Source organism: Pongo abelii, chromosome 18, assembly GCF_028885655.2.
Source record: "Pongo abelii isolate AG06213 chromosome 18, NHGRI_mPonAbe1-v2.0_pri, whole genome shotgun sequence".
Classification (NCBI taxonomy): Eukaryota; Metazoa; Chordata; class Mammalia; order Primates; family Hominidae; genus Pongo; species Pongo abelii.
This window is the reverse complement of record NC_072003.2, coordinates 74984937-75007406: the sequence shown is the minus strand read 5'-3', so window position 1 is coordinate 75007406 and position 22470 is coordinate 74984937. Positions and strand designations below refer to the sequence as shown.

Sequence of the window (22470 nt, the reverse complement as noted above, 5' to 3'; positions counted from 1 at the left end):
GATTTTTTTTTTAGAAAAGATCAAGTGTCTTTGAACCTCTAGGTCTTTTTAATAGTTTTGAGCTTTGACATGTAGAATTATTTCTCAAAGATTCCAGAGTTTTGTCAAATAAAGCATATATTGTAATATTAATTAGGCAACTTGCTTTAAAAGCTGAAATTTCCCACCAATTCTCTATTAGATGTGTCCTACATAGAAATTCTTCCAAGTGTTCCAAAGAAGACACAGGTATAGAAACACAGTATATCAAGTTGACTGATGAAGAATCAAAATAAAGTATAAAGTAATAAGCTAGCACAGTTAATAAGAATGAACTAGATCTATAGATACATGTGAGATTTATGAGGCACAATGTTTCCTTTTTTTTTTCCAGAGCAGGAGTGGATATTTATTTAAAAGGGCTTTAGAACAGGAAAGAAAGGAAAGTAAGTTTGGAAGAAGCCTAAGTTGGGACATGAAGGTTAAGTGTGGTCTTTAACCTTGATCTTAGGACTTTATAGGCTGACCCCTTTTCCATGATTCTTCTCTTAGGGGCAGTCTGTCCACACGTGCAGTGCCTTCCTTCTGCTTGAAAAAATAAGCACACAAAGTGTGTTTAGGAAGTTGCATATGTACCCATCTGAGGTTTTTCTTCCCCTTTCTGTTGGAGTGTCCCCAGGACATATTCCACCATTTTGTCTCTTGATACACATGCCCTGGAAGTTGCTTCTCGCTGGCATCTGCATTCAATTAACACTTTAATGTAACAGGTATGGACCATCAGAAAATGGCCTCTCCCTGGCCCTGGCAGCCAGTTTATCACCTTTACAGAGGAAATGTGATACTTGCTGAACCATCACTTGACTTTCCTAGGGGGTGGGGGAGAGCCCTCTCCTGTCTGACTCATGCCTGTCTAACTACCTGTAAAATTTTCCCCCTCAAGAGCCCAAGACCTCAAATCTTTGAAGGAAATTAGACAAAGGTCAGTCTTCTGTAACTGCTTCCCACTGACAAAGGGGCTGTGGTGGTTCTGCAGGTCTTGGCCTCTTGCTAGCTGTCAGGGCAGCAGGGTGACTCTGTGGGTTGGTGAAAGTGGTATCTAGCAAGGTCTAAGGGAGACAGGGGCAGGAGTTTGCCTTCCTGTCCCACTGATGGGCAGTCTAGGGGTCCCATGTAGAGGGGTGCCTCTTGAATATTGAGAGGACAGTATCCCACACTGAGGATCATCTGAAGCTTGATGGCCTGAAGGCAACAGGAGACAAATCATGTTACTAGATTTAGAAGACATGGACCAAAGTAAAATAAGGGAATGAGGACAGCTTCAAAAAATTGAGGCTACCAACACACCCAGGTAACTGGTGGCCATGGTCATGCCTGCTAAGACTTGGGCTGCCAACTTATTTCAGTGTACCCAGAACTCAAATATTGGTCCAGATTTTTAAATAACCCATCTCCTTTGTTTCTTTTGAGCTGCAGCGAGAGATCACTGGTTGGTTCACAGAAATAAGCAGGGTTAGGCTAAAATGCGGACAAAAAACTTAAAAACAACTGATGACGTTAGAATGTAATAGTAGGTGTACCATAAATTGTGAAACATAGTTTTTCTCTTTACAATCCTCCTTTTTATTAAAATCAGGATAGGAATGATTTGTTTGCAAAATAAACTTTAGTCTTATTATATTTGGCCTGATTGTTTGCATAAAATGCAGCAAGGATAATTATTTTTACATAGGCTTTTAAAATTGGCTTTGATGGAACTCTGTTCCATAAGAAATCTCAGATAAGACATTTTAAAAGCCAAGCACAGCCATGGGTTTGTACCCTCAAATACCTATAAGGAGGGTAGATTTCTCTCCTCTGAGGTCTCTAGGTAACTTGGGGCACCTGGGCCTGTTAGACAGTGACATTCTTTACTCACCACAGGTTAGGTCCCTGTACAGGGACTGTGTAGACAAGGTATGAGGCCAGACTCCCCAAGGGACTTTTATTGGCACTATAAGTCAAGCTTGATTCCTTAAAGGAAAGCATGCCATTCCAGTCAAAGCCCTGGTAAAACAGCCAGTTTCTCCCATGGTGTACTGTTGCAAAAGAAAACATTCTAATTGCACTTATGCAAATAACTATTGCCACGCATTAAGAATACTCACAAATAGTTTCCAAATTCTGGAGAAATCAGGTAGAGAGAAACAAATATGCTCCAAATTTTGTTCACAGGAGTATACTCAGTTGTGAAAAGCTGTACTAAATAGCTCAAAAGAAAAGTTTTCTTGGCTCTGAAAAACAAAGGATTTTGCAAAAAGTCAAAAAGATTACTTCACTCTTCTATTAGTTCAGACCATTCAGTTAACTCTCATTCTGCTTGATATTCATGAACATTTAAACTGTAATATATGTATCTGCTTGGCTATCTGCTTTTAATTAAGCTGACTTTTAACCATAGCGCTCTTAAAAAAAATGCTCTTACATCTCTTATTACCCTACTTTATCCAGGCCAAACGAACAATATTTCTGGCCTTTGAACATTACCAAAAGTAACCTCACAGGTGAAACCAGTAAGTCTTAACTAAGGTTATGACTTAACCATGAGCATATGAGGTATTTTTAAAGAGGTGGTAAGGAGTTTTTAAAACATTTAAAGTCTCCAGAGGTAGCTCAAAGAAAGGAAAATTCAAGAAGGGAAGTCAGAAGTCATTCATGGAGGGGCAGAGAATACAGTGATTTTTACCATTCCTACAACTGGTTTGCATATAGAGAGAGAGGCCTGAAGTCTGACTGGTAAAAAATTTTTACGCTTTTGCCGGCACGCCAGGCTTCTGGGTTCCCTTTCCCTGATGAGCCCTAGTGACCCTGGAGTCCTGTGAAGGGGGCACAGATAAAGAGGTTATCTGCATACTGCAGAAGTTATCTCCCCTCTTACAGGGATGCTAAGATTGCTGCCTGGACCTTCACTAACCATGCTGTCCTGGGTGGCACTTTTTGCTGCCACCACAGTGGCCCTCTCTCTGAAGAATGCAGCCTTCCTAGGTCCAGGGGTACTGCAGGCAACAAGGACCTTACACACAGTGCAGCCACACCTTGCCCTTCTGCCACCTCTTCCTGAATATGGAGGAAAAGTTCATCTTGGACTGATCCCTGAGGAATTTTTCCTGTTTCTTTATCCTAACTGGTGTAACAGGACCCTGTGTGCTCGGAATTGGGCTTATCTTATATGCTTTATCCAAAGAAATATATGTGATTACCACAGAGACCTTCTCTACCATATCAGTAGTAGGGTTACTTGTCTATGCAATTAAAAAATATGGTGCTTCTCTTGCAGAATTTGCTGATAAACTCAATGAGAAAAAACTTGTCCAACTAGAAGAGGCAAAGCAGGCTTCCATCAAACAAATCCAGGATGCAACTGATTTGGAGAAGTCACAGCAGGTACTGCCATTACTTTTTGATGTGCAGAGGAATAACATTCCTATGGCTTCGGAGTTTACTTACCAGGAACGACTGTATAGAGTACATAAGGAAGTAAAGAATTGCCTGGACTATCATATATCCGATGCAACTGATTTGGAGAAGTCACAGCAGGTACTGCCATTACTTTTTGATGTGCAGAGGAATAACATTCCTATGGCTTCGGAGTTTACTTACCAGGAACGACTGTATAGAGTACATAAGGAAGTAAAGAATTGCCTGGACTATCATATATCCGTGCAGAACATGATGCATCAAAAGGAACAAGAGCACATTATAAATTGGGTGGAGAAGCATGTGGTGCAGAGCATCTCTGCACAGTAGGAAAAGGAGACAATTGCCAAGTGCATTACAGACCTAAAGCTGCTGGCAAAGAAAGCTCAAGCACAGCCAGTTATGTAAATGTATCTATCCCAATTGAGACAGCTAGAAACAGTTGACTGACTAAGTGGAAGCTAGTCTATGTGACAAAATATTTCTGTATTGGTGTCTACTGAAGTTATAGTTTACCTCTCCTAAAAATGAAAAGTTTATTTCATACAGTGAGAGAATGAAATATATCAGCCAGTTAGATGTTTCTCATCCTTGTTACTCTGCATTTGAGTTGTTCTCTGATCACTTCTGAATAAGCAGTTTGCCTTTATTAAAACTTGCTGCCTGACTAAAGATTACCAGGTTATAGTTTAAATTTGTAATTCTGCCATCTTGCAATAAAGTGACAATTGAATGAAAAAAAAAAGTTATCCCCCCTGAAGAGATTGCTCAGTTAGATTTTTTTTGCTAGGGCTTTTCTGAATAAGTGTGGGATATTTCTAAACCTCTGAGGTAAGACTGTCTAGGTTGAAGCTATTGGTTAATGATTTAGGTAGCTTTCCTGGGAGAAATAGGGCTATTAGAAAGATGTATTCAGAGGACAGGTAAATATTAAGTGAGCACTGATCTTGGAGATTATATGTTTGCCCCAAAGAGGTGTGAGGTATTTAGACATTACCAAGGACCAGTGGGAGAATGGTAATTGGTCCCTTAAGTAATAAAAAGGGGTGTTAATCTTTTATTTGAGGGAAAGGGATGCCATTTGCCCTACCCAACAGGCTTAGCCCTGTTCTTCCTCCTCTGCTCTCAGTTATGAAAGACTGAAGAGGCTAATCTGAGGACTTCCTGCACAGGGGAACTGGGTTCCAAGGCTGACTTTTCTAATTTTCTCCTAGTTCATTTATAAGCCAAACAGTTTAAGGTTTGAGGAAATTAAACTTTTCCCACTTTTAGGGGATGCATCCAAGTGGTGTGTCCTGTGGTATAAAGACATAACTACCCATCTGGGAAGAGAGAAGAGAGGAGGAAGAAAGGAAAAAGAAAAAAGAAAGCATCCCCCCTTTCTTCTATTATCCTGAAGGGGGTGTTTCCCATCAACCTGGGTTCCGGACTTAACCAGTCTTTACTGTCTACCCTTAGTAACCATCTCATCACAATTACCCACTTGAGAATAGTGGGCCCCTGTCCATCCCTGGGGTTCTGGAATTAACTAGTCCTTACCAGAGACACAGTGTTTAATTTTAAAGCAAGTTGCCTAATTAATAGTGTGGTACAATAATTATCAAAATGAAACAAAGTAAAGCTTGCTATTAATTATTCTTGAATACACATAAATATATGCATACACACATAGTAAAAAATATTTCTAAAAATATAGTTAGATATTGTGTTGATATTCTTTAAATTACTGAAAATTTAATTTGGACAAGATAAGAAAGAATAGCTTTTCTCCTCTGTTATGAAACTGAGAAATAAAAATAAAATTTTAAGGGCCCAACCTACCGAACAGACCACATCTTAACCAAAGGGACCTAAGAATTAACCTAGAAAACTGAGTTCTCAGCCATGACAGGATGGGAAGTCAGACATAGCTCGTTAATACCTGCTCTTTCACCGCCCATCATTAAGCTTTCTTCTGTAAGAGCTAAACAGAAACCAGCCCTTTCAAAAGATTCCACCATTGTATCAACTGCTTGACTGCTCTCCCTTCTTTTAGCAGTTTCAACATAACAACTGATGAGCTTTTCTTCCTGATGAGAGACCACCAACCATGGAATGATTCTGGCCAGTCTATGACAAATGCCCAGTGAGGGTTTTTGTGTCTTCTACTTCACCTTCGGATGTCAAAGAGCACAACACTCCACCCTGGGATCACGCTGATGCCGCCGTTTTTTGAACGTGGATGCTACGGAGAGGCATGAAGCTCAATTGCATATATATTTATGTTTCTCCTTTCATAAATATGCATTATTTTTCTATAGCTCATTGAATATGTATATCTGGCCACCCCATTCAGCATAAATTCCTGTCTTATTCTTTGGACCCTTGAAGCGTCTATTCCTAGTTTCTGGCTGGGGAGCTATGCTTCCCAGCCTGTCAGAATGGCCACCCTGCAGGCTATAATCCTTTATGAAAAACAAAGCTCTCCTTTCCATATTTATGAACCTTATTCTTCAGTTGACAAAACATAGCATATATCAACAGAAATTTGAATAAAAGTGTACTAGCATCTGTGGATTCACTGGATTTTGTATGCACACAATCACACCATCTGCCAACAAAAGTGTTCTTATTTATTTCCAATACTTCTACTTTCATTTTCTTCCTTACTATTTGGCTGAGAACTGCAGTAAAATACTAAATTGGGGTAGAAACAACATCATTGCCACATCTCCAAGCTTCACATTAGGTATATCTCCAAACATGTATTACCAAATAGGGGCTTAAGGGGTTCCCTTTTATTTCTATTGTTCTCAGCTTCTTCCCTCAAAAATCCAAAGTCTGTCTGAATTTTTAAGTTTTTAAATGTTTTCCTTCATCTGTTGTGATGATGGTATTATTTTTCTTCCATAATCTGTTCATGTGATTATTTTAAAACATTGCGATTTTAGAAAAATCCAACTAGCTTATGACATACCCTTTTTATGTATTTCTAGATTAGAGGTGCCAGTAGTTTAAGATTTTGGTATCTATGTTCATGAGTGATATTGGCTTCATTTATTCCTTTATTAAATGCTTGAAATTTAAAGTGACTCTGCCTGGCTCTGACATTATTTTCATGGAAACATTGTTGACTACTGATTCTATACTTTAAACAATTAGAAGACAACCATTTATCTTTAGCTCAGTTTTGGGAAGTTGAAATTTTCTAAGAATATATCCATTTCATCTAAATCTTCAAATGTATTATAAAATCACTCCAACATCCTCTTAACTTTTTCATTCCTAGGGCATATGTAGCAGTGTACTGTTTGTAATGTTTCATATTTGGACTTTCTATGTCTGTTCTTGATCGTTTGCCAGATATTTGTCCTCTCAAACAACCAATGTCTGCAGGAAAGACCACAATGACCTCAAGGCTCCTTGTGGGCATGACTTTCTGAGGCAGTGGGGGCTGTTGAGGGCCAGGGGGCCTGTCTGGTTAGGGTCCTGGGCCTCTCCCAGGTGGCTCAGGTGTCCCAGCTCCTGTCAGGCCTCTGAGCCCGAGCTAAGCCATCATATCCCCTGTGACCTGCACATATACATCCAGATGGCCTGAGGCAACTGAAGATCCACAAAAGAAGTGAAAATAGCCTTAACTGATGATATTCCACCCTTGTGATTTGTTTCTGCCCCACCCTAACTGATCAATGTACTTTGTAATCTCTCCCACCCTTAAGAAGGTTCTTTGTAATCTCCCCCATCCTTAAGAAGGTTCTTTGTAATTCTCCCCACCCTTGAGAATGTACTTGGTGAGATCCACCCCCTGCCCACAAAACATTGCTCCTAACTCCACCGCCTATCCCAAAACCTATAAGAACTAATGATAATCCCACCACCCTTTGCTGACTCTCTTTTTGGACTCAGCCCGCCTGCACCCAGGTGAAATAAACAGCCTTGTTGTTCACACAAAGCCTGTTTGGTGGTCTCTTCATACAGACGTGCGTGACAGCTCCCGCCAGTGGGTGCCCACATCCCCTTAGCCACTGAGGGCCTCTGTGAAAAGGTGTCTGCACGTTTCAGGGAGGCCCTGACACTGCACAAAGGATACCTGAGGCCCTGGGACTCAGGCTAAGCAAGGACTTAGTTAAGAGTGGGTCACGTCACAGGCTTGCGTGCAGCAAGATCCCAGTTTCCTCCACAAAGACAACCGCTGACGGGAATGCCCAGAGGCCCCAACAAGCCCCTTTCGCTTGTGTCCTCCTCAGACTTCTAGTGCCTAAAAACCCAGGGAGGGGAAGCCTCAAGGTTGAGGTCCCGGATCCAGCAAGGCATGTTCCAGTCCTGGTCATGTGGACACTAAAGCCTTAGGAGACAGAAACAGGGACTCAACCTCAGGGGTCAAAATCAGGATTTAACCCTTGGAGGGCTGTCATGGCCTGAATTCTGCCCAACCTCCCATTCATATGATTCATATGTTGAAGTCCAAACCCCTAGTACCTTCAAATGTGAGGGTGTTTGGACATAGGGCCTTCAAAGAGGTAATTAAGGTAAAATTGTAATAACCAGTTGGGTTTATCTTGTCTGCTGCCCAGAAAGCCAGATGCCCTGAGAACAACAGGTATTACAGCAAAGAAAGAGGTTAATTATCACAGGGCCAGCCAGGTGAGAACAAGGAGAAAGTTCTCAAACCCATCTCCCTGATAATTCTGAGGCCAGGGCTTTTTTAGGATATTTTGGCAGGCAGGGTGCTGAGAAACAATTGATGAAATCACAGGGGTGTGTAAAACTGTCTTTATGCAGCTGAGTTAGTTTCTGGGAGGGGGGTCTCACAGACCAGAAGGGGCTTTTGATCTGCTAAAGTGCCAAATCTGAAAAATATCTCACACACTCATTCTTTGAGTTTTACATTTGCGATGTTATTTATAGGGGTAGCTGGGGAAGGTATAAATTTTGTAACCCCTGGCTACGTGACTCCAGAGCACTCAACACCTATAGAAAAACAAGCTGACTGATGGCAGGTTATTGGTTAACTATGCCTATTTTTTAGAAAAGTAGGCCGGGCATGGTGGCTCACGCCTGTAATCCCAGCACTTTGGGAGGCCAAGGCAGGCGGATCACGAGGTCAGGAGATTGAGACCATCCTGGCAAACATGGTGAAACCCCGTCTCTACTAAAAATACAAAAAAATTAGCCAGGCGTGGTGGCGGACGCCTGTAGTCCCAGCTACTCAGGAGGCTGAGCCAGGAGAATGGTGTGAACCCAGGAGGCAGCAGAGCTTTCAGTGAGTGGAGATCGCCCCACTGCACTCCAGCCTGGGCGACAGAGCAAGACTCTGTCTCAAAAAAAAAAAAAAAAAAAAAAAAAGAAAAGAGAAGTTTAAGTCCCTGCCATAATTTTAACCTTGTCTTATGAATGTTGCTTTAACCTCCGAATTGGTGGGGACAAGGAGTGGAAGGGCTTAGTTTTTCTTGCTTCATGTTTAATTATAAACTAAATATTTCCCATAGTTATCTATGAGAACTCTGTGTTAGAAAAAAAAAAAAAAGTGGTGGGGGGGCCTGTCAGGTTAGAAGCAAGTTGAAGTCTGTCATATTAGATTATTCTTATTATAATTCTGCAAAAGGCTGGGCACAGTGGCTCAGGCCTTTAATCCCTGTACCTTGGCCTGGCCAAAACCACCTCAAACTCTACAGCAAAAAATCATTAATAAAAATGTTGACCAGGCGGGGCACGGTGGCTCATGCCTGTAATCCCAACACTTTGGGAGGCCAAAGCAGATGTATCATCTGAGGCCAGGAGTTTGAGACCAGCCTGGCCATCATGGTGAAACCCCGTCTCTACTGAAAATACAAAAATTAGCCTGGTGTGGTGGCACAAGTCCGTAATCCCAACTACTCGGAATTCTGAGGCTGGAAAGTCGCTTGAACCTGGCAGATGGAGATTGCAGTGGGCAGAGACTGAGCCACTGCACTCCAGCCTGAGTCACAGAGCCATACTTCATCTCGAAAAAAAAAAAGAAAACAAAAAGAAAATGTTGGCCAGACATAGTGGCTAATGCCTATAATCCCAGCACTTTCAGAGGCCAAGGCAGGTGGATCACTTTAGCCCAGGAGTTTGAGGCTCCAGTGACAGAGCCAGTCCCTGTCTCTAAAAAAAGAAAAATAATGCTATATTAGAAACTATTCATTTAATGCAAAAGAAAGCAGTAAATGTCAGGCCTCTGAGCCCAAGCTAAGCCATCATATCCCCTGTGACCTGCACGTACACATCCAGATGGCCAGAAGCAACTGAAGATCCACAAAAGAAGTGAAAATAGCCTTAACTGATGACATTCCACCATTGTGATTTGTTTCTGTCCCACCCTAACTGATCAATGTACTTTGTAATCTCTCCCATCCTTAAGAAGGTTCTTTGTAATTCTCCCCACCCTTGAGAATGTACTTGGTGAGATCCACCCCCTGCCCACAAAACATTGCTCCTAATCCACCGCCTATCCCAAAACCTATAAGAACTAACGATAATCCCACCACCCTTTGCTGACTCTCTTTTCAGACTCAGCCCACCTGCACCCAGGTGAAATAAACAGCCTTGTTGCTCACACAAAGCCTGCTTGGTGGTCTCTTCACACGGACGCGCATGACAGTAATTATGATTTTGGGCACATCAACATCTGTATCATTCAGGGTTCCATCAGAGAAAGAATCAGTAGTGTTCCGAGGTCAACTATTAACTATTAACTAGTGAACTATATATAATATATGTGTGTGTGCTTGTGTGTGTTTATATTATAAATATATAGGTATCTATACACATACACACTTGTACATATATATATAAAGACATATATATGCCTTAGTCCATTCAGGCTGCTATAACAAAATACCATAGACTGGCTAGCTTATCAACAACAGAAATTTATTTCTCACAGTTCTGGAGACTGGGAAGTACCATCAGGTTAGGTGTCTGGTGAGGACCCACTTCCTAGTGGACAGTCATTTTCTCACTCTAACCTCATGTGGCAGAAGGATCACAGGGATCTCCCTCTCTCCCTCCCCGTCTGCTCTCTTTGATAAAGACACTAATCCCCTTCATGAGGACTCCACCCTCAAGACTTGGTCACTATCCAAAGGCCCCACCTCCTAATACCATTACCTTGGTGGTGAAGATTTCCACATATGAATTTTGAGGCTACATAAACATTCAGGCCATAGCAATACAAAACTCACTTCTATAATTGTAGGGGCTGGGTAGGCAGGAATAAATTCTGTAGGGTAGGCCCTTCAGAAAAGCAGGTGGAAACTCCTAAAACAGCAGATGGAGCAGCTGAGCACTTACAGAATTTTTTTAATTTTTACATAAATAAGATAAGGTCTTCCTGTGTTTCCCAGGCTGAAATTTAACTCCTGGGCTCAAGCAATCCTGCTGCCTCAGCCTCCCAAAGTGCTGGGATTCCAGGCTTGAGTCACCACACCCAGCCAGATGTGATTTCCACCACCCCCACCCTCCAGGGCAACCTCAGCTTTGCTCTTTAACTGATTGACCTTTAACTGATAGAAAATAACCCACCCAGATTATCCAGGATAATCTCATTTACTGAAAGCCAACTGATTATATAACCCAATCACGTCTACAAAATACCTTCATAGCAACGCTTAGATTCGTGTTTTATTGAAAAAATAGGGAGCGTAGAGCAGCCAAGTTGACACACAGATAGCACCATCACAATGATGAAAAGACATGAGTTTCAGAAGAGCCAAGGAAAACAAAAAATGCAAAGTAAGGTAAGGACATTCTTATAATGTAGAAACTAATATGGCCAAACTGAAATAATTAAACAAGAGTCATATTTAGAAAGGTATTATGAAGAAGACAAAATCACCAAGTAGAATCTGTACTTCCACTTAATCTAATTACTTCAAGTTTCTTTCTACAGGTGTTAAATATTTAATGAGGGGATTAAATTGAAAGCTATTTAAGAAAGGGGTGGGTCACCTTGACCCTATATAAAGCCTGTGTCGTTGGGAGCTGCTCAGTTACTCGCTGATCTCTGTGGAGTCCAGGTCTTCTATCCAAGATGAATTTGGACGGCACTTTAGGTGGTAAGTTTCCATCAGCAAATTTTTCTCTGTTCTTTGGGATTGCTACATGCCTTGCTTATTTTTCAGAGTTTGTCAAAGTTTATAGCACAAACATGATTAGAGGTACAGACTGGTAGAGCAGCAGTTGTTTTTCGCTGATAAATTGTGTCAGAACAGCCATGGGTGCTTTGAAGTTGGACCCTTGAATCTGAAATGTAAGATGGCAGACATGAGTCCCATACAAGGGTTATCTACCTAAAGTTTTAAAGTTGACAGTTTATGTGGAGAGGAGAATGTATGAACTGTCTAATGCAGCCTACTGAATTTTATTGAGATATATTCTTTTTCATTAGAAGTACCAGTTCCTGTGTGTCCTATTTCACCCGTTCAATTGTTCCATGAATTTCACTTTTTTCATTGATTTTTATTAATTTTCCTCCTCCCTACTGCTTCCTCTTTTGGTAATTTTGTACATTTTCTGTAAGTTCTCTCTTTGGAAACTTAGGTCATTGTTTATCGTTTTCTAATATATATATTTAAATGTTTATATATCCAATTTTGCATGACTTTAGCTATATGCCTAAAGTAAAAATACAGAGTAATAATTAACAGGACGGGCGCGGTGGCTCACACCTGTAATCCCAGCACTTTGGGAGGCCGAGGCGGGCAGATCACGAGGTCAGGAGATCGAGACCATCCTGGCTAACACAGTGAAACCCTGTCTCTACTAAAAAATACAAAAAATTAGCCGGGTGTGGTGGCACCCCAGCTACTAAGGAGGCTGAGGCGAGAGAATGGCGTGAACCCGGGAGGTGGAGCTTGCAGTGAGCTGAGATGGTACCACTGCACTCCAGCCTGGGCGACAGATCGAGACTCCATCTCAAAAAATAGTAACAATAATAATAATAATAATAATAATTAACAAAATGGGGATGCCAGGACAGGAGGATCAATTGAACCCAGGAATTCGAGGCCAGCCTGGGCAAGATAATGAGACCTCATCTCTACAAAGAAAAAAAAATAGCCAGGCACAGTGGTGCATACCTGTAGTCCCAGCTACTCCAGAGGCTGAGGCCTAAGAATCGCTTGAACCCAGGAGCGGAGGTTGCATTGACCCGAGACTGCACCACTGCACTCCAATCTGGGCGACAGAGTGAGACTCTGTCTCAAAATAAATTAATTTAATTAAACCACAGATTTAAACCCATAAATATATTATTCACGCTGTTCTCCCCCTTTTCTGTTCATCAGGCATACTTCAAAAAGAATTCTGGAGAAACAGAATTCAGTATAACCACAGTCAAAAGGATATCCTCCAGTCATGGTTTCAACATGACCCTTTCCCTGATAAAGCTGCCAGAGAACAACTGGCCAAAGAAATTGGGGTTCCAGAATCTAATATTCAGGTAGGCATTAGATTTCTACTTCATTGTCTGTCAGAACCATGGTAAAGAGAAAGACTAGGCCCAGCGCTTTTGCCAGTTCTCTTATATCAGGTTATATCAGGTATTTAGCTAAGAAACGTTTTCCTGTTATACAATTAGAAAACAAATAAAAAGGCTGGGCGCGGTGGCTTACACCTGTAATCCCAGCACTTTGGGAGGCTGAGGCGGGCGGATCACGAGGTCAGGGGATAGAGACCATCCTGGCTAACATGGTGAAACCCCATCTCTACTAAAAATACAAAAAAAATTAGCTGGGCGTGATGGCAGGTGCCTGTAGTCCCAGCTACTCTGGAGGCTGAGGTAGGAGAATGGCATGAACCTGGGAGGGGAGCTTGCAGTGAGCAGAGATCACGCCACTGCATTCCAGCATGGAAGACAAAGCGAGACTCCGTCTCAAAAAAAAAAAAAAGAAAACAAAAAAACAAGGATACAGTTTATGTATTTTACCAAAGGTGGAAATATCATTTGTATTCACTAATGGGGAAGGAGAATATACTGGCTCAGTCTCTCCCAATAGGTAATTAAGTCGTATTTTGAGATTTAGAGAATATAGGAAATGAAATCACCATGATAATTATGTCCTATATTTTAGTATTAGACTATTCAGATAGATTATTAATATGTAATTACAAGGAAACTGGGGTAAGAATGCATGTGCATTCCCAAGTCTCATGCTATTTCTTAACTGAATGTCTCAAATGTGATTCATACACATAGTGTTTGAAATAAAATTCCATACTGAATTATTTTAAATAGAACAACTGATATAAAATGAAACTAAGTTAAATCTCTTCAGTTATCAAAAAGATACCTGGACTGGGTAGGGTGACCCACACCTGTAATCCCAACATTTTCAGAGGCTGAGAGTGGAAGATCACTTGAGGCCAAGAGTTCAAGACCAGCCTGGACAACACAGTAAAACCCCATCTCTCCAAAAAATGTATTTTAATTTGCTGGGTGTGTTGGTCCACACCTACAGTCCCAGCTACTCGGGGGCTTAGGTGGAGGGATCATTTGAGCCCAGGAGGTCGAGGTTGCAGTAAGCCGTGATTGCACCACTGCACTTCAGCCTGGCAGACAGAGCGAGACCATGTCTACCAAAAAAAAGAAGGTATCTGTGATTCCTTAGCATGGTGGTGTGCACCTGTACTCCCAGCTACTTAGGAGGTTGAGGCAGGAGAATCGTTTCAGCCCAGGCATTCTGTGCTATACAGTGCTTGTGTTATGCGGATTGAGTGCCTGCAGTAAGTCTGGCATCAATACAGTGACATCCCAAGAGCTGGGGACCGCCAGGGTGCCTAAGGAGGAGTGAGCCAGCTCAGGTCAGAAACAAAGCAGATCAAAACTCTCATGCCTACCAGTAATGGGATCATGCCTGTGAATAGCCACTGCACTCCAACCTGGACAACATAGCAAGACTTTGTCTCAAATAAAGAAAGAAAAACAGATACCTGTAAAGAATATAATTCTATCAGAGAAAATAGTAATTAAACCAATCAAGACCAAGTGAAAATGTGTTTTTAAAGGAAAATAATGAGTTCTGGGTTTTGCATCATATGTATAGTCTCCAACAAGCCATTGGCTATAAGGATCTCAGTCTGAGAGGATATAGGAGAGAAGAAATTTTACTTGTCTCTTCATGTATCTATACTGGATGTGAGAGGCAAGGATTACTCAAGTCCCAGTAACAAAAGTACATTCTATGGGAATACTGGTAATTGGCTTTGAGAGAGGTACTGGTCCCACTTGGAATCATGGTGAAAATGGCAAGTTCAGGAAATGATGTAGATGGAGGTTACCTCTGCCATAGTGTTTATACTTTATTCACTTGTTTCCAGTTTCCATCTATACTTAAGATTTCTTAACTAAAACTATTCTGATTCATTAATTTAGAGAAGAGATATAACCTTTTAGCATAGCAGTCTCCAACTTTTTTGGTACCAGAGACCAGTTTTGTGGAAGACAATATTTCCACAGACAAGGGGGGGTGGGTAATGGTTTCAGGATAAAACTATTCCACCACTGGTCATCAGGCATTAGCTATTAGTTAGATTCTCATAAAGAGCTCACAACCTGGATCCCTCAACTGCACAGTTCACAGTAGGGTTTGTGCTCCTATGACAATCTAACACAGCAGCTGATCTGACAGGAGGCGAAGCTCAGGCAGGTAATGCTCGCTGGCCCTTCACTCACCTCCTGCTGTGCAGCCCAGTTCCTAACAGGCCACGGACTGTCTGTGGCCTGGGGGTTGAGGACGCCAGCTTTAGCACAATGCCTATGATATAAGTGGTTTATTGGACATTCGTTGTCATTAAGATGCTAAATGTTCTTAAGAATGATCTAATTATCAAAATAATAACACTTAGAAATCATTAGAAAATACATTGCAATTCTGACTCTAGTAATGAGGAAACAAGCAAAGAGTTCAATTGGTTTTGTTAGGGACAACAGTGACAAAATGAGGTGTGTGGCTCACTAGGAGTCTCCTCATCTATTGTTAACCCTGGGATAAAAATGACTAAGAGGAAATACTGATCAGTGTTAGCCCAGCTCTTTACTGTGGCTAATTCTGCTCTCCTATTTAAAGAAATTTTTGTGCAATTAATTCCATATGTATTGCATATTATGAAACCTGATATTTCCTACGAAGAAGTGTTGAGAATCAAGAAAAGATATTCAGAAACTGAAGTCCTGCTAGGAGGGAGAGAGAGAGAGAGAGACAGGGCGATCCTTTGAGAGACCTCATAGGGTCTCCTAAATCAAACAAATTTACTCTGGATGCCACAAAAAATGACCATGAAAGAAAGGCTCCTTTGATTTGAAGGGAGATGCGTGTGTGGTCTTAAATCGTATGCCAATAGTAGCATCATTCCTAGGATAATGCATTGCCTTTCTCTTGTGGGTATTATTCCAGCCACAGGTAGTCAAATCAGTTTTGTTCAATTGAATTGATATTTGGCAATACTGACATAGACTGAGTTGCATGACTATCACATCTTCTCCTACTTAGGTTTGGTTTAAAAACTACAGAGTAAAACAGCGGAAACTGGATTATAACTGCTTCTCAGAAAAAGATCAAACCCAGGGGCATGACCAGTCCCAGCATCTGACTGAAGGTAAGAGTGCTCAATGGGTCCCATTGAGAGTACGTTGTGCCCAAATTCTCCATCAACATCTCTTAGCTCAGAAGCCAGGGATAGCTGGTTCTGGCATCCTAGTGACCAGAGATAGAAACATTATCCTACAACTTTTTTAGGTGAAAGCAAGTTTATTAGAGAAGTAAATAAACAAAAGAATGGCTACTCCATAGGCAGAGCGGCCTCCCACAATTGAATGAGATAGGCAGGTTCTTAACAAGCAAGCTCGGGGCTTTTTATTTTTTTATTTTTTATTTTTGTATTTTGTTTTGAGATGGAGTCTCACCCTGTTGCCTGAAGTGCAGTGGTATGATCTCAGCTCACTGCAACCTCTGCCTCCTGGATTCAAGTGATTCTCCTGCCTCAGCCTCCCAAGTAGCTGGAACTACAGAGGTGCACCACCACGCCCGGCTAATTTTTTGTATTTTTAGTAGAGACGGGATTTCACCAGTTGGCCAGGCTGGCCTCGAACTCCTAATCTCAAGTGATCCACTCACCTTGGCCTCGTCCCGAAGTGCTGGGACTACAGGCGTAAGCCACTGGGCCCAGCCTAGCTCTGGGCTTTTTGGTCCTGCTGCAGAGCAATGACCTCCTCTTCTGCCACCTCGGGGATTCAGAGAGAGCAAATATGGCCAGCATTATCTTCATGGGTTTGTTTTTCTGGTTTGAATATGAAAATTCCCCTAACAGCTTCTGTGTTCTCCTTTAGAATACTTACCAAAAGAAGCCCGACAAAAACAGACATTCATCACATGGACTCAAAAAAACAAACTAGTGCAAGCCTTTGAGAGGAACCCGTTCCCTGATATTGCTACCAGGAAAAAACTGGCTGAACAAACAGGCCTGCAGGAATCAAGAATTCAAGTAAGTTCTATGTCTGTGACCCCAACTATGTCCTGCCTGTGATACTGCCCCCTGGAGGTGTTACTGAAAAACTTCCAGCTGACTTGGGTTATCAAAGTCATCAAGGGCGGTAACGGGGGATGGTAAACGCCTGGCATTGAAAGTCCCATTTTTGTCAAGGAAGAATTTTCAAATCAAATTGCTGTGCATGGATTTGGAATCACTGGCAGAAACTACCCATTTTGAGAACATTGTTAGATTTTCTACAACCTTGGGAGTGTTGTCATTTTGGCTCAGATAATTCTTTCTTGTGAGGGGCCACCCTGTGCATGGCAGGATATTGGTCAGCATTCCCGGCCTCTACCATCTAGATACCAGTAAAGCACCTGCCCACGTTCTCTCCCCCTATTTGTGATAACCAAATAAATCACAGACATAGTGAAATGTTCTCCCATTGAGGGACAAAACTGGCCCCCACGGAGTACTTTCTTTTACCTAAGTTATGGGGATAGTGATTTAGCGTATGTTAAGTGCTCATGACTGAGGAGGCACAGTCATCGGCTTATGACACACAAACTCTCAAATACATTTATTTGTGTTTGTTAGTCATTAATCAGATGAATACACATGTACACAAACTATGAATGCTTATACACACATCCATGAAGAGGAAAAAAATGTCAGCCTGGCCAAGAGATCTTTTTTGCTGATCCTTTGTTGCAATTAGAGGGAGAATTCGAGAACACGTGCCTTTCCAGTCAGAGATTCAACTCACCTATACTTAATTGCTAACTGTGTTATAACCTCAATGTATGTATTTGTGTGTTTATGTATATATACAAACATACACATTACACACACATATATACACACATGAACACATGGACTGGAGTTAATTTCACATACAAAATGTATAAGATTTATTTTCCTCAAACTCACATAAAAAAGAAAAATAAAAGTAATAAAAATAAATAATAACAAACATATGTATAATATGATTTCATATACAGTCATCCCTCAGTATCCATGAGGGATTGGTTCCAGGACCTTCTCCCGAATACCAAACTCCAAGGATGCTCAAGTTCCTGATATAAAATGATGCAGCATTTGAATATAACCTGTGCACATCTCATGTATTTTAAAGCCTCTCTAAATTACTTGTACTACCTAATACAATGTAAATGCTACGTGAATAGTTGTTAAACTGTATTTTTCTTTGTATTATTTTTATTGTTGCATTGTTTTTTTATTTGGGTTTTCTTCTAAATATTTTCAATCCATGGTTGTTTGAATCAGGATATACAGACAGAACCCATGGATTCAGAGAGCCAACTCTCTCTATAAAATCACCCTGTGATTTGTCCTTAGGTTAATAGCTCCTTTGTTTTATAGATTATCTGATGCAGAGTTAAAATTGCTTATGTCTTATGATGTCATGTCGCCCTTTTTCTCACTTAGATGTGGTTTCAGAAACAAAGATCTCTGTACCTCAAGAAGAGCAGAATGGAGCCCGTGAATTTATTGGTAGACAACCCAAATGAGAGACCAGATGCAACTGTTGGGTGGCATCCAATCAACCTGTTCCTCCTCACAGACAGCTCTCATTATTTTTCTTCCTCAAATTCTTCCAGCAGGCACCAAACTCTTCCACCTGTTCTTCCTTCAACCGAGGCTCCTTGGGATCCCTTCGGGTTCCATGTGAGCCAAGGACCAAATGTCATGATCATGCAGCCCACACAGGCTGTGCAGGAAGGAGAGAACTCTGATCAGCCTCTGATAATTCCAAATCACCTCCTGACACTGCCAATTCTGATAAAGGACTTAGATACTCCGACTCCCTTCTGGCTCCAATACCAAGAAGAACACCAAAATCACAAAGAACACGCTGGCTCGGGAGTACCACAGGTCAAGAGCCATTCTCAGCCTGAACCTGAGCACAGGGAGCAACAACCTCTAAATCTGGGTCAGTTTGACATATCAAACATTTTGCAAAGGTGGGACGAGATCTGCCAGGCTCTGCTTGCAGAATGGGACCCTCTCAAAGGGACACACTGAGACAGACTTGTGGCAGCAGTAGGCACACTCAGCTGAAAACCATGTCATCCACTTGGCCAATTGCCCCAGCAATATGTAGAAACCTCAAGCCTTTAGGTCAACTCCTGTGATGCAGAGTTCTTCAGTAAAAGGTACAACTTGGCCAGGCGCAGTGGCTCACGCCTGTAATCCCAGCACTTTGGGAGGCCAAGGCGGGCAGATCACGAGGTCGGGAGATTGAGACCAGCCTGGCCAACATGGTGAAACCCTGCCTCTACTAAAAATACAAACATTGGCTGGGCGTGGTGGCGCACGCCTGTAGTCCCAGTTACTCTGGAGGCTGAGGCAGGAGAATCGCTTGAACCTGGGAGGCGGAAGTTGCAGTGAGCCGAGATCACACCACTGCACTCCAGCCTGGTGACAGAGTGAGACTCTGTCTCAAAAAAATAAATAAATAAAAAAGTACGACTTGGCAATTTCTGACATACAGAAATTGGAAGTGAGGTACAGATGGCTGGATTGGTTACAGCTTGGTGTATGCCTTATTTGAACACAGTTTGAACACTCAGCAGTGTATGAGTGGTTGAAGTATGGCCAACTGGAATTGTCCAAGACTTAGCTACCATTACACATACATACTACTAAGTTAGGTTTTCAATTTTGTCTATTAAGCTAGGTTACAGTTCATCCACAAGTACTCAAATATAGAAGTACAGAGTCCTTCTCAGGCCACATTTACTTTGCTATCACATGGGTTAGCATCCAAGATAGAGTGATTTTAGCTTCCACAAGATGTATGTGGGGTTTACTTTGATACAACAAAAATATCTTTGAAAAATATTCTTTTTTTTTTTTTTGAGATGGAGTCTCGCTCTATCGCCCAGGCTAGAGTGCAATGGTGCAATCTCGGCCCACTGCAACCTCTGCCTCCTGGATTCAAGCGATTCTCCTGCCTCATCCTCCTGAGTTGCTGAGATTATAGGCGTGTGCCACCATGCCTGGCTAATTTTTGTATTTTTAGTAGAGATGGGGTTTCACCATGTTGGTCAGGCTGGTCTCGAACTCCTGACCTCGTGATCCACCCACCTCAGCCTCCCAAAGTGCTGGGATTACAGGTGTGAGCCACCATGACCAGCCTTGAAAAATATTACTTGTTTATCTTATCCTTTTGAATTCTGTTCCATTATACAATACTTTCAATTCCATATAAAGGTGTGGAAACAAGGTCAGTACATACAGATCTAGTTTTACAAAGATACCAGTTTGCACTACTACAAACAGTTGTGCAGTGAACATCCCTACCAGTGTCTGTGTCCATTATGTGAAGGGGTTCTCTAGGGTTTACATGCTGAAGCACAAGTGCCAGAATATTTTGACATCAGTATTTATTGCTAAATTGGCCTCAGCTGAATTTGTTTCTCCTAATATGAGCTGCACCTTCATTAATCTAGGGAATAAAAACACATGCACATGCACACACGTTAGTGGAGCAAGCCTACCTGAAAAGATTCTGATAGAATTATTTAACAGTGTTGATACCAAAGTGGTGTCATCATCTGGAGTAACATCTGAGGTTCACTGTCCCATGGCCACGGAAAACTAGGATACAGACACACCAGAGTGAGGTTAAGAATGGAAGTTTAATAAGCCAAAGAAAGAAAAGAGCTCTCTGTGCAGAGAGGGGTCCTGGAGAAAATGGACTGCCACTTCCACAGTGAAATGCAGAAGGTTTTATGGATGAGCTTGAGGGGGTGGTGTCTGATTTACATAGGGCACCAAAGATTGGTTAGACCAGATGTGCCATTTGCATAGCACATAAAGAAGCTGGCTCCCCCATCCAAATCTTATTATGCGGATGTGTTCTCTACCTGGCCGCCACCATGTTGCCTGCTTTCTTACTGTACATGTAGTGACAAAGAAAAAAGAAAAGAAAGCCTCCATGTTGAACATACCTGGTCTCCAGGTAGCCCTTTTCTATTAGCACAGCTGCTGGCATTTACTCATGCGAGCTCCCAGCTTGCTTATCTATGTCTACAGTTCCATTTTTCAGGCTGCTTTTTGTTAGAAAAGATTTGGGGCTGCTTTTGTTAAAAGAAAAGTCTTGTTGGGGGCTCCTTTTACCCTCCCTATCTGCCTAAATAATTTCTGTCTACCTCCTGTATCAATACAACACCTAGTTTTATTTTTAAATTGTTCCCCTGGATAAATCTTGTTTGCAGGCAAAGATCAGAGCTCTTAGTATAAATAGTCTCTCCTCCCTACTTCCAACACATATGTGGAAGGAGTTCCCCAGGTTACAAAAACAAGTTTTATATTTGGTTTTGTTTTTTTTTTTTCTGTTTTGTTTGTCAGTGTGTTTTTTGGTTTTTTGTTTTGTTTTGAGATAGGGTCTCACTCTGTCACCCAGGCTGGAGTGGAGTGGCACCATCTTGGCTGACTGCAGCCTCAACCTCCTGGGCTCAAGCAATTCTCCCATCTCAGCCTCAACCTCCCAGGCTCAAGTGATCATCCCACCCTAGTCTCCTGAGTAGCTGGGACTACTGGCACATGTGCCATCACACTGAGCTAATTTTTGTATTTTGGGTAGAAACGGGTTTCTGCCATGTTGCCCCAGGCTGGTCTCGAACTCCTGAGCTCAAGCAAGCAACCCACCTCAGCCTCCCAAAGTGCTGGGATTACAGGTGTGAACCACCACACCTGGCTGAAGACAGGTCTTTTGAAATACCTTAGTCAGATGAAAAGCAAAGAATAAAAGAATGAAGAAAGCCTACATGACATATGGGATATCATTAAATGAACAAATATTGAAATTTTGAGAGTTTCAGAAGAAGAGATGGGAAAAGGCATAGAAAAGCCTTTTTGTTAGAAAAGAAATGATTTGGGGGCTGCTTTTTGTTAAAAGGGAAGCCTTGCTGAAGACTCTTTTTACCTTAATTATCTGCCTCCAAAACTAGCCAGGACCACTTTATATTCATGTTACCAAAATGCCAGGGGTTCAGTCTAGGTCCTGCTGCTGACCACATGGAAAGCCAATCACTGAGACAATGATTATTGCCAAAGAAGAAGGCTTTAATCGGGCACTGCAGCTGAGGAGACAGGAGATCAGTCTCAAATCCATCACTCTTACTGATTAAATTAGGGGGTTATATAGCAGGGAAGAAACGTAACTACGCATGGGACAACAGGAACTTGGAAAGGGTAAGGAATCAGTCATGATGAATGAAGGGCCTGGCATCCAATCATTTGGATGTGGCTATCTGGTGACTCTCAGTTCTTTGATACTTTTTGAGAGGCCTGGGGGCTTCTTTCCTGCAGAAGGAACTCAGATAAAACAAATGTTAAGTTTCAACCTTTAAGACCAGAAGGGTTGATTTCTATGTTTATTAAAAAAAAACTGTCTATAAGACTATTGGGTCAATTTCAGTCCAGTCCCCTTTTTCTATTTATTGATTCCTCAATCATGAGGAATCTGATCGCCAGCCTTACTGGCTCCTTCATGCTGAGGAAGAACGTTGTCGGCAGCTCCACACTATGGGT

The 22470-nt window shown here is 41.8% G+C and overlaps 1 protein-coding gene and 1 pseudogene across 1 annotated transcript; both read left to right on the top strand.

The window, feature by feature from the left end:
* Positions 1–2848: 2848 nt before the first annotated feature.
* Positions 2849–3883, top strand: LOC100441625 (ATP synthase F(0) complex subunit B1, mitochondrial-like; annotated as a pseudogene).
* Positions 3884–12736: 8853 nt separating this feature from the next.
* Positions 12737–18954, top strand: DUXB (double homeobox B; the record flags this gene model as incomplete). Its single annotated transcript, XM_024233789.2, has 4 exons — positions 12737–12880; positions 15930–16035; positions 16766–16920; positions 18358–18954. Coding segments are annotated over 4 exons (1002 nt in total), but the record flags the coding sequence as incomplete, so codon positions are not given.
* Positions 18955–22470: the final 3516 nt, after the last annotated feature.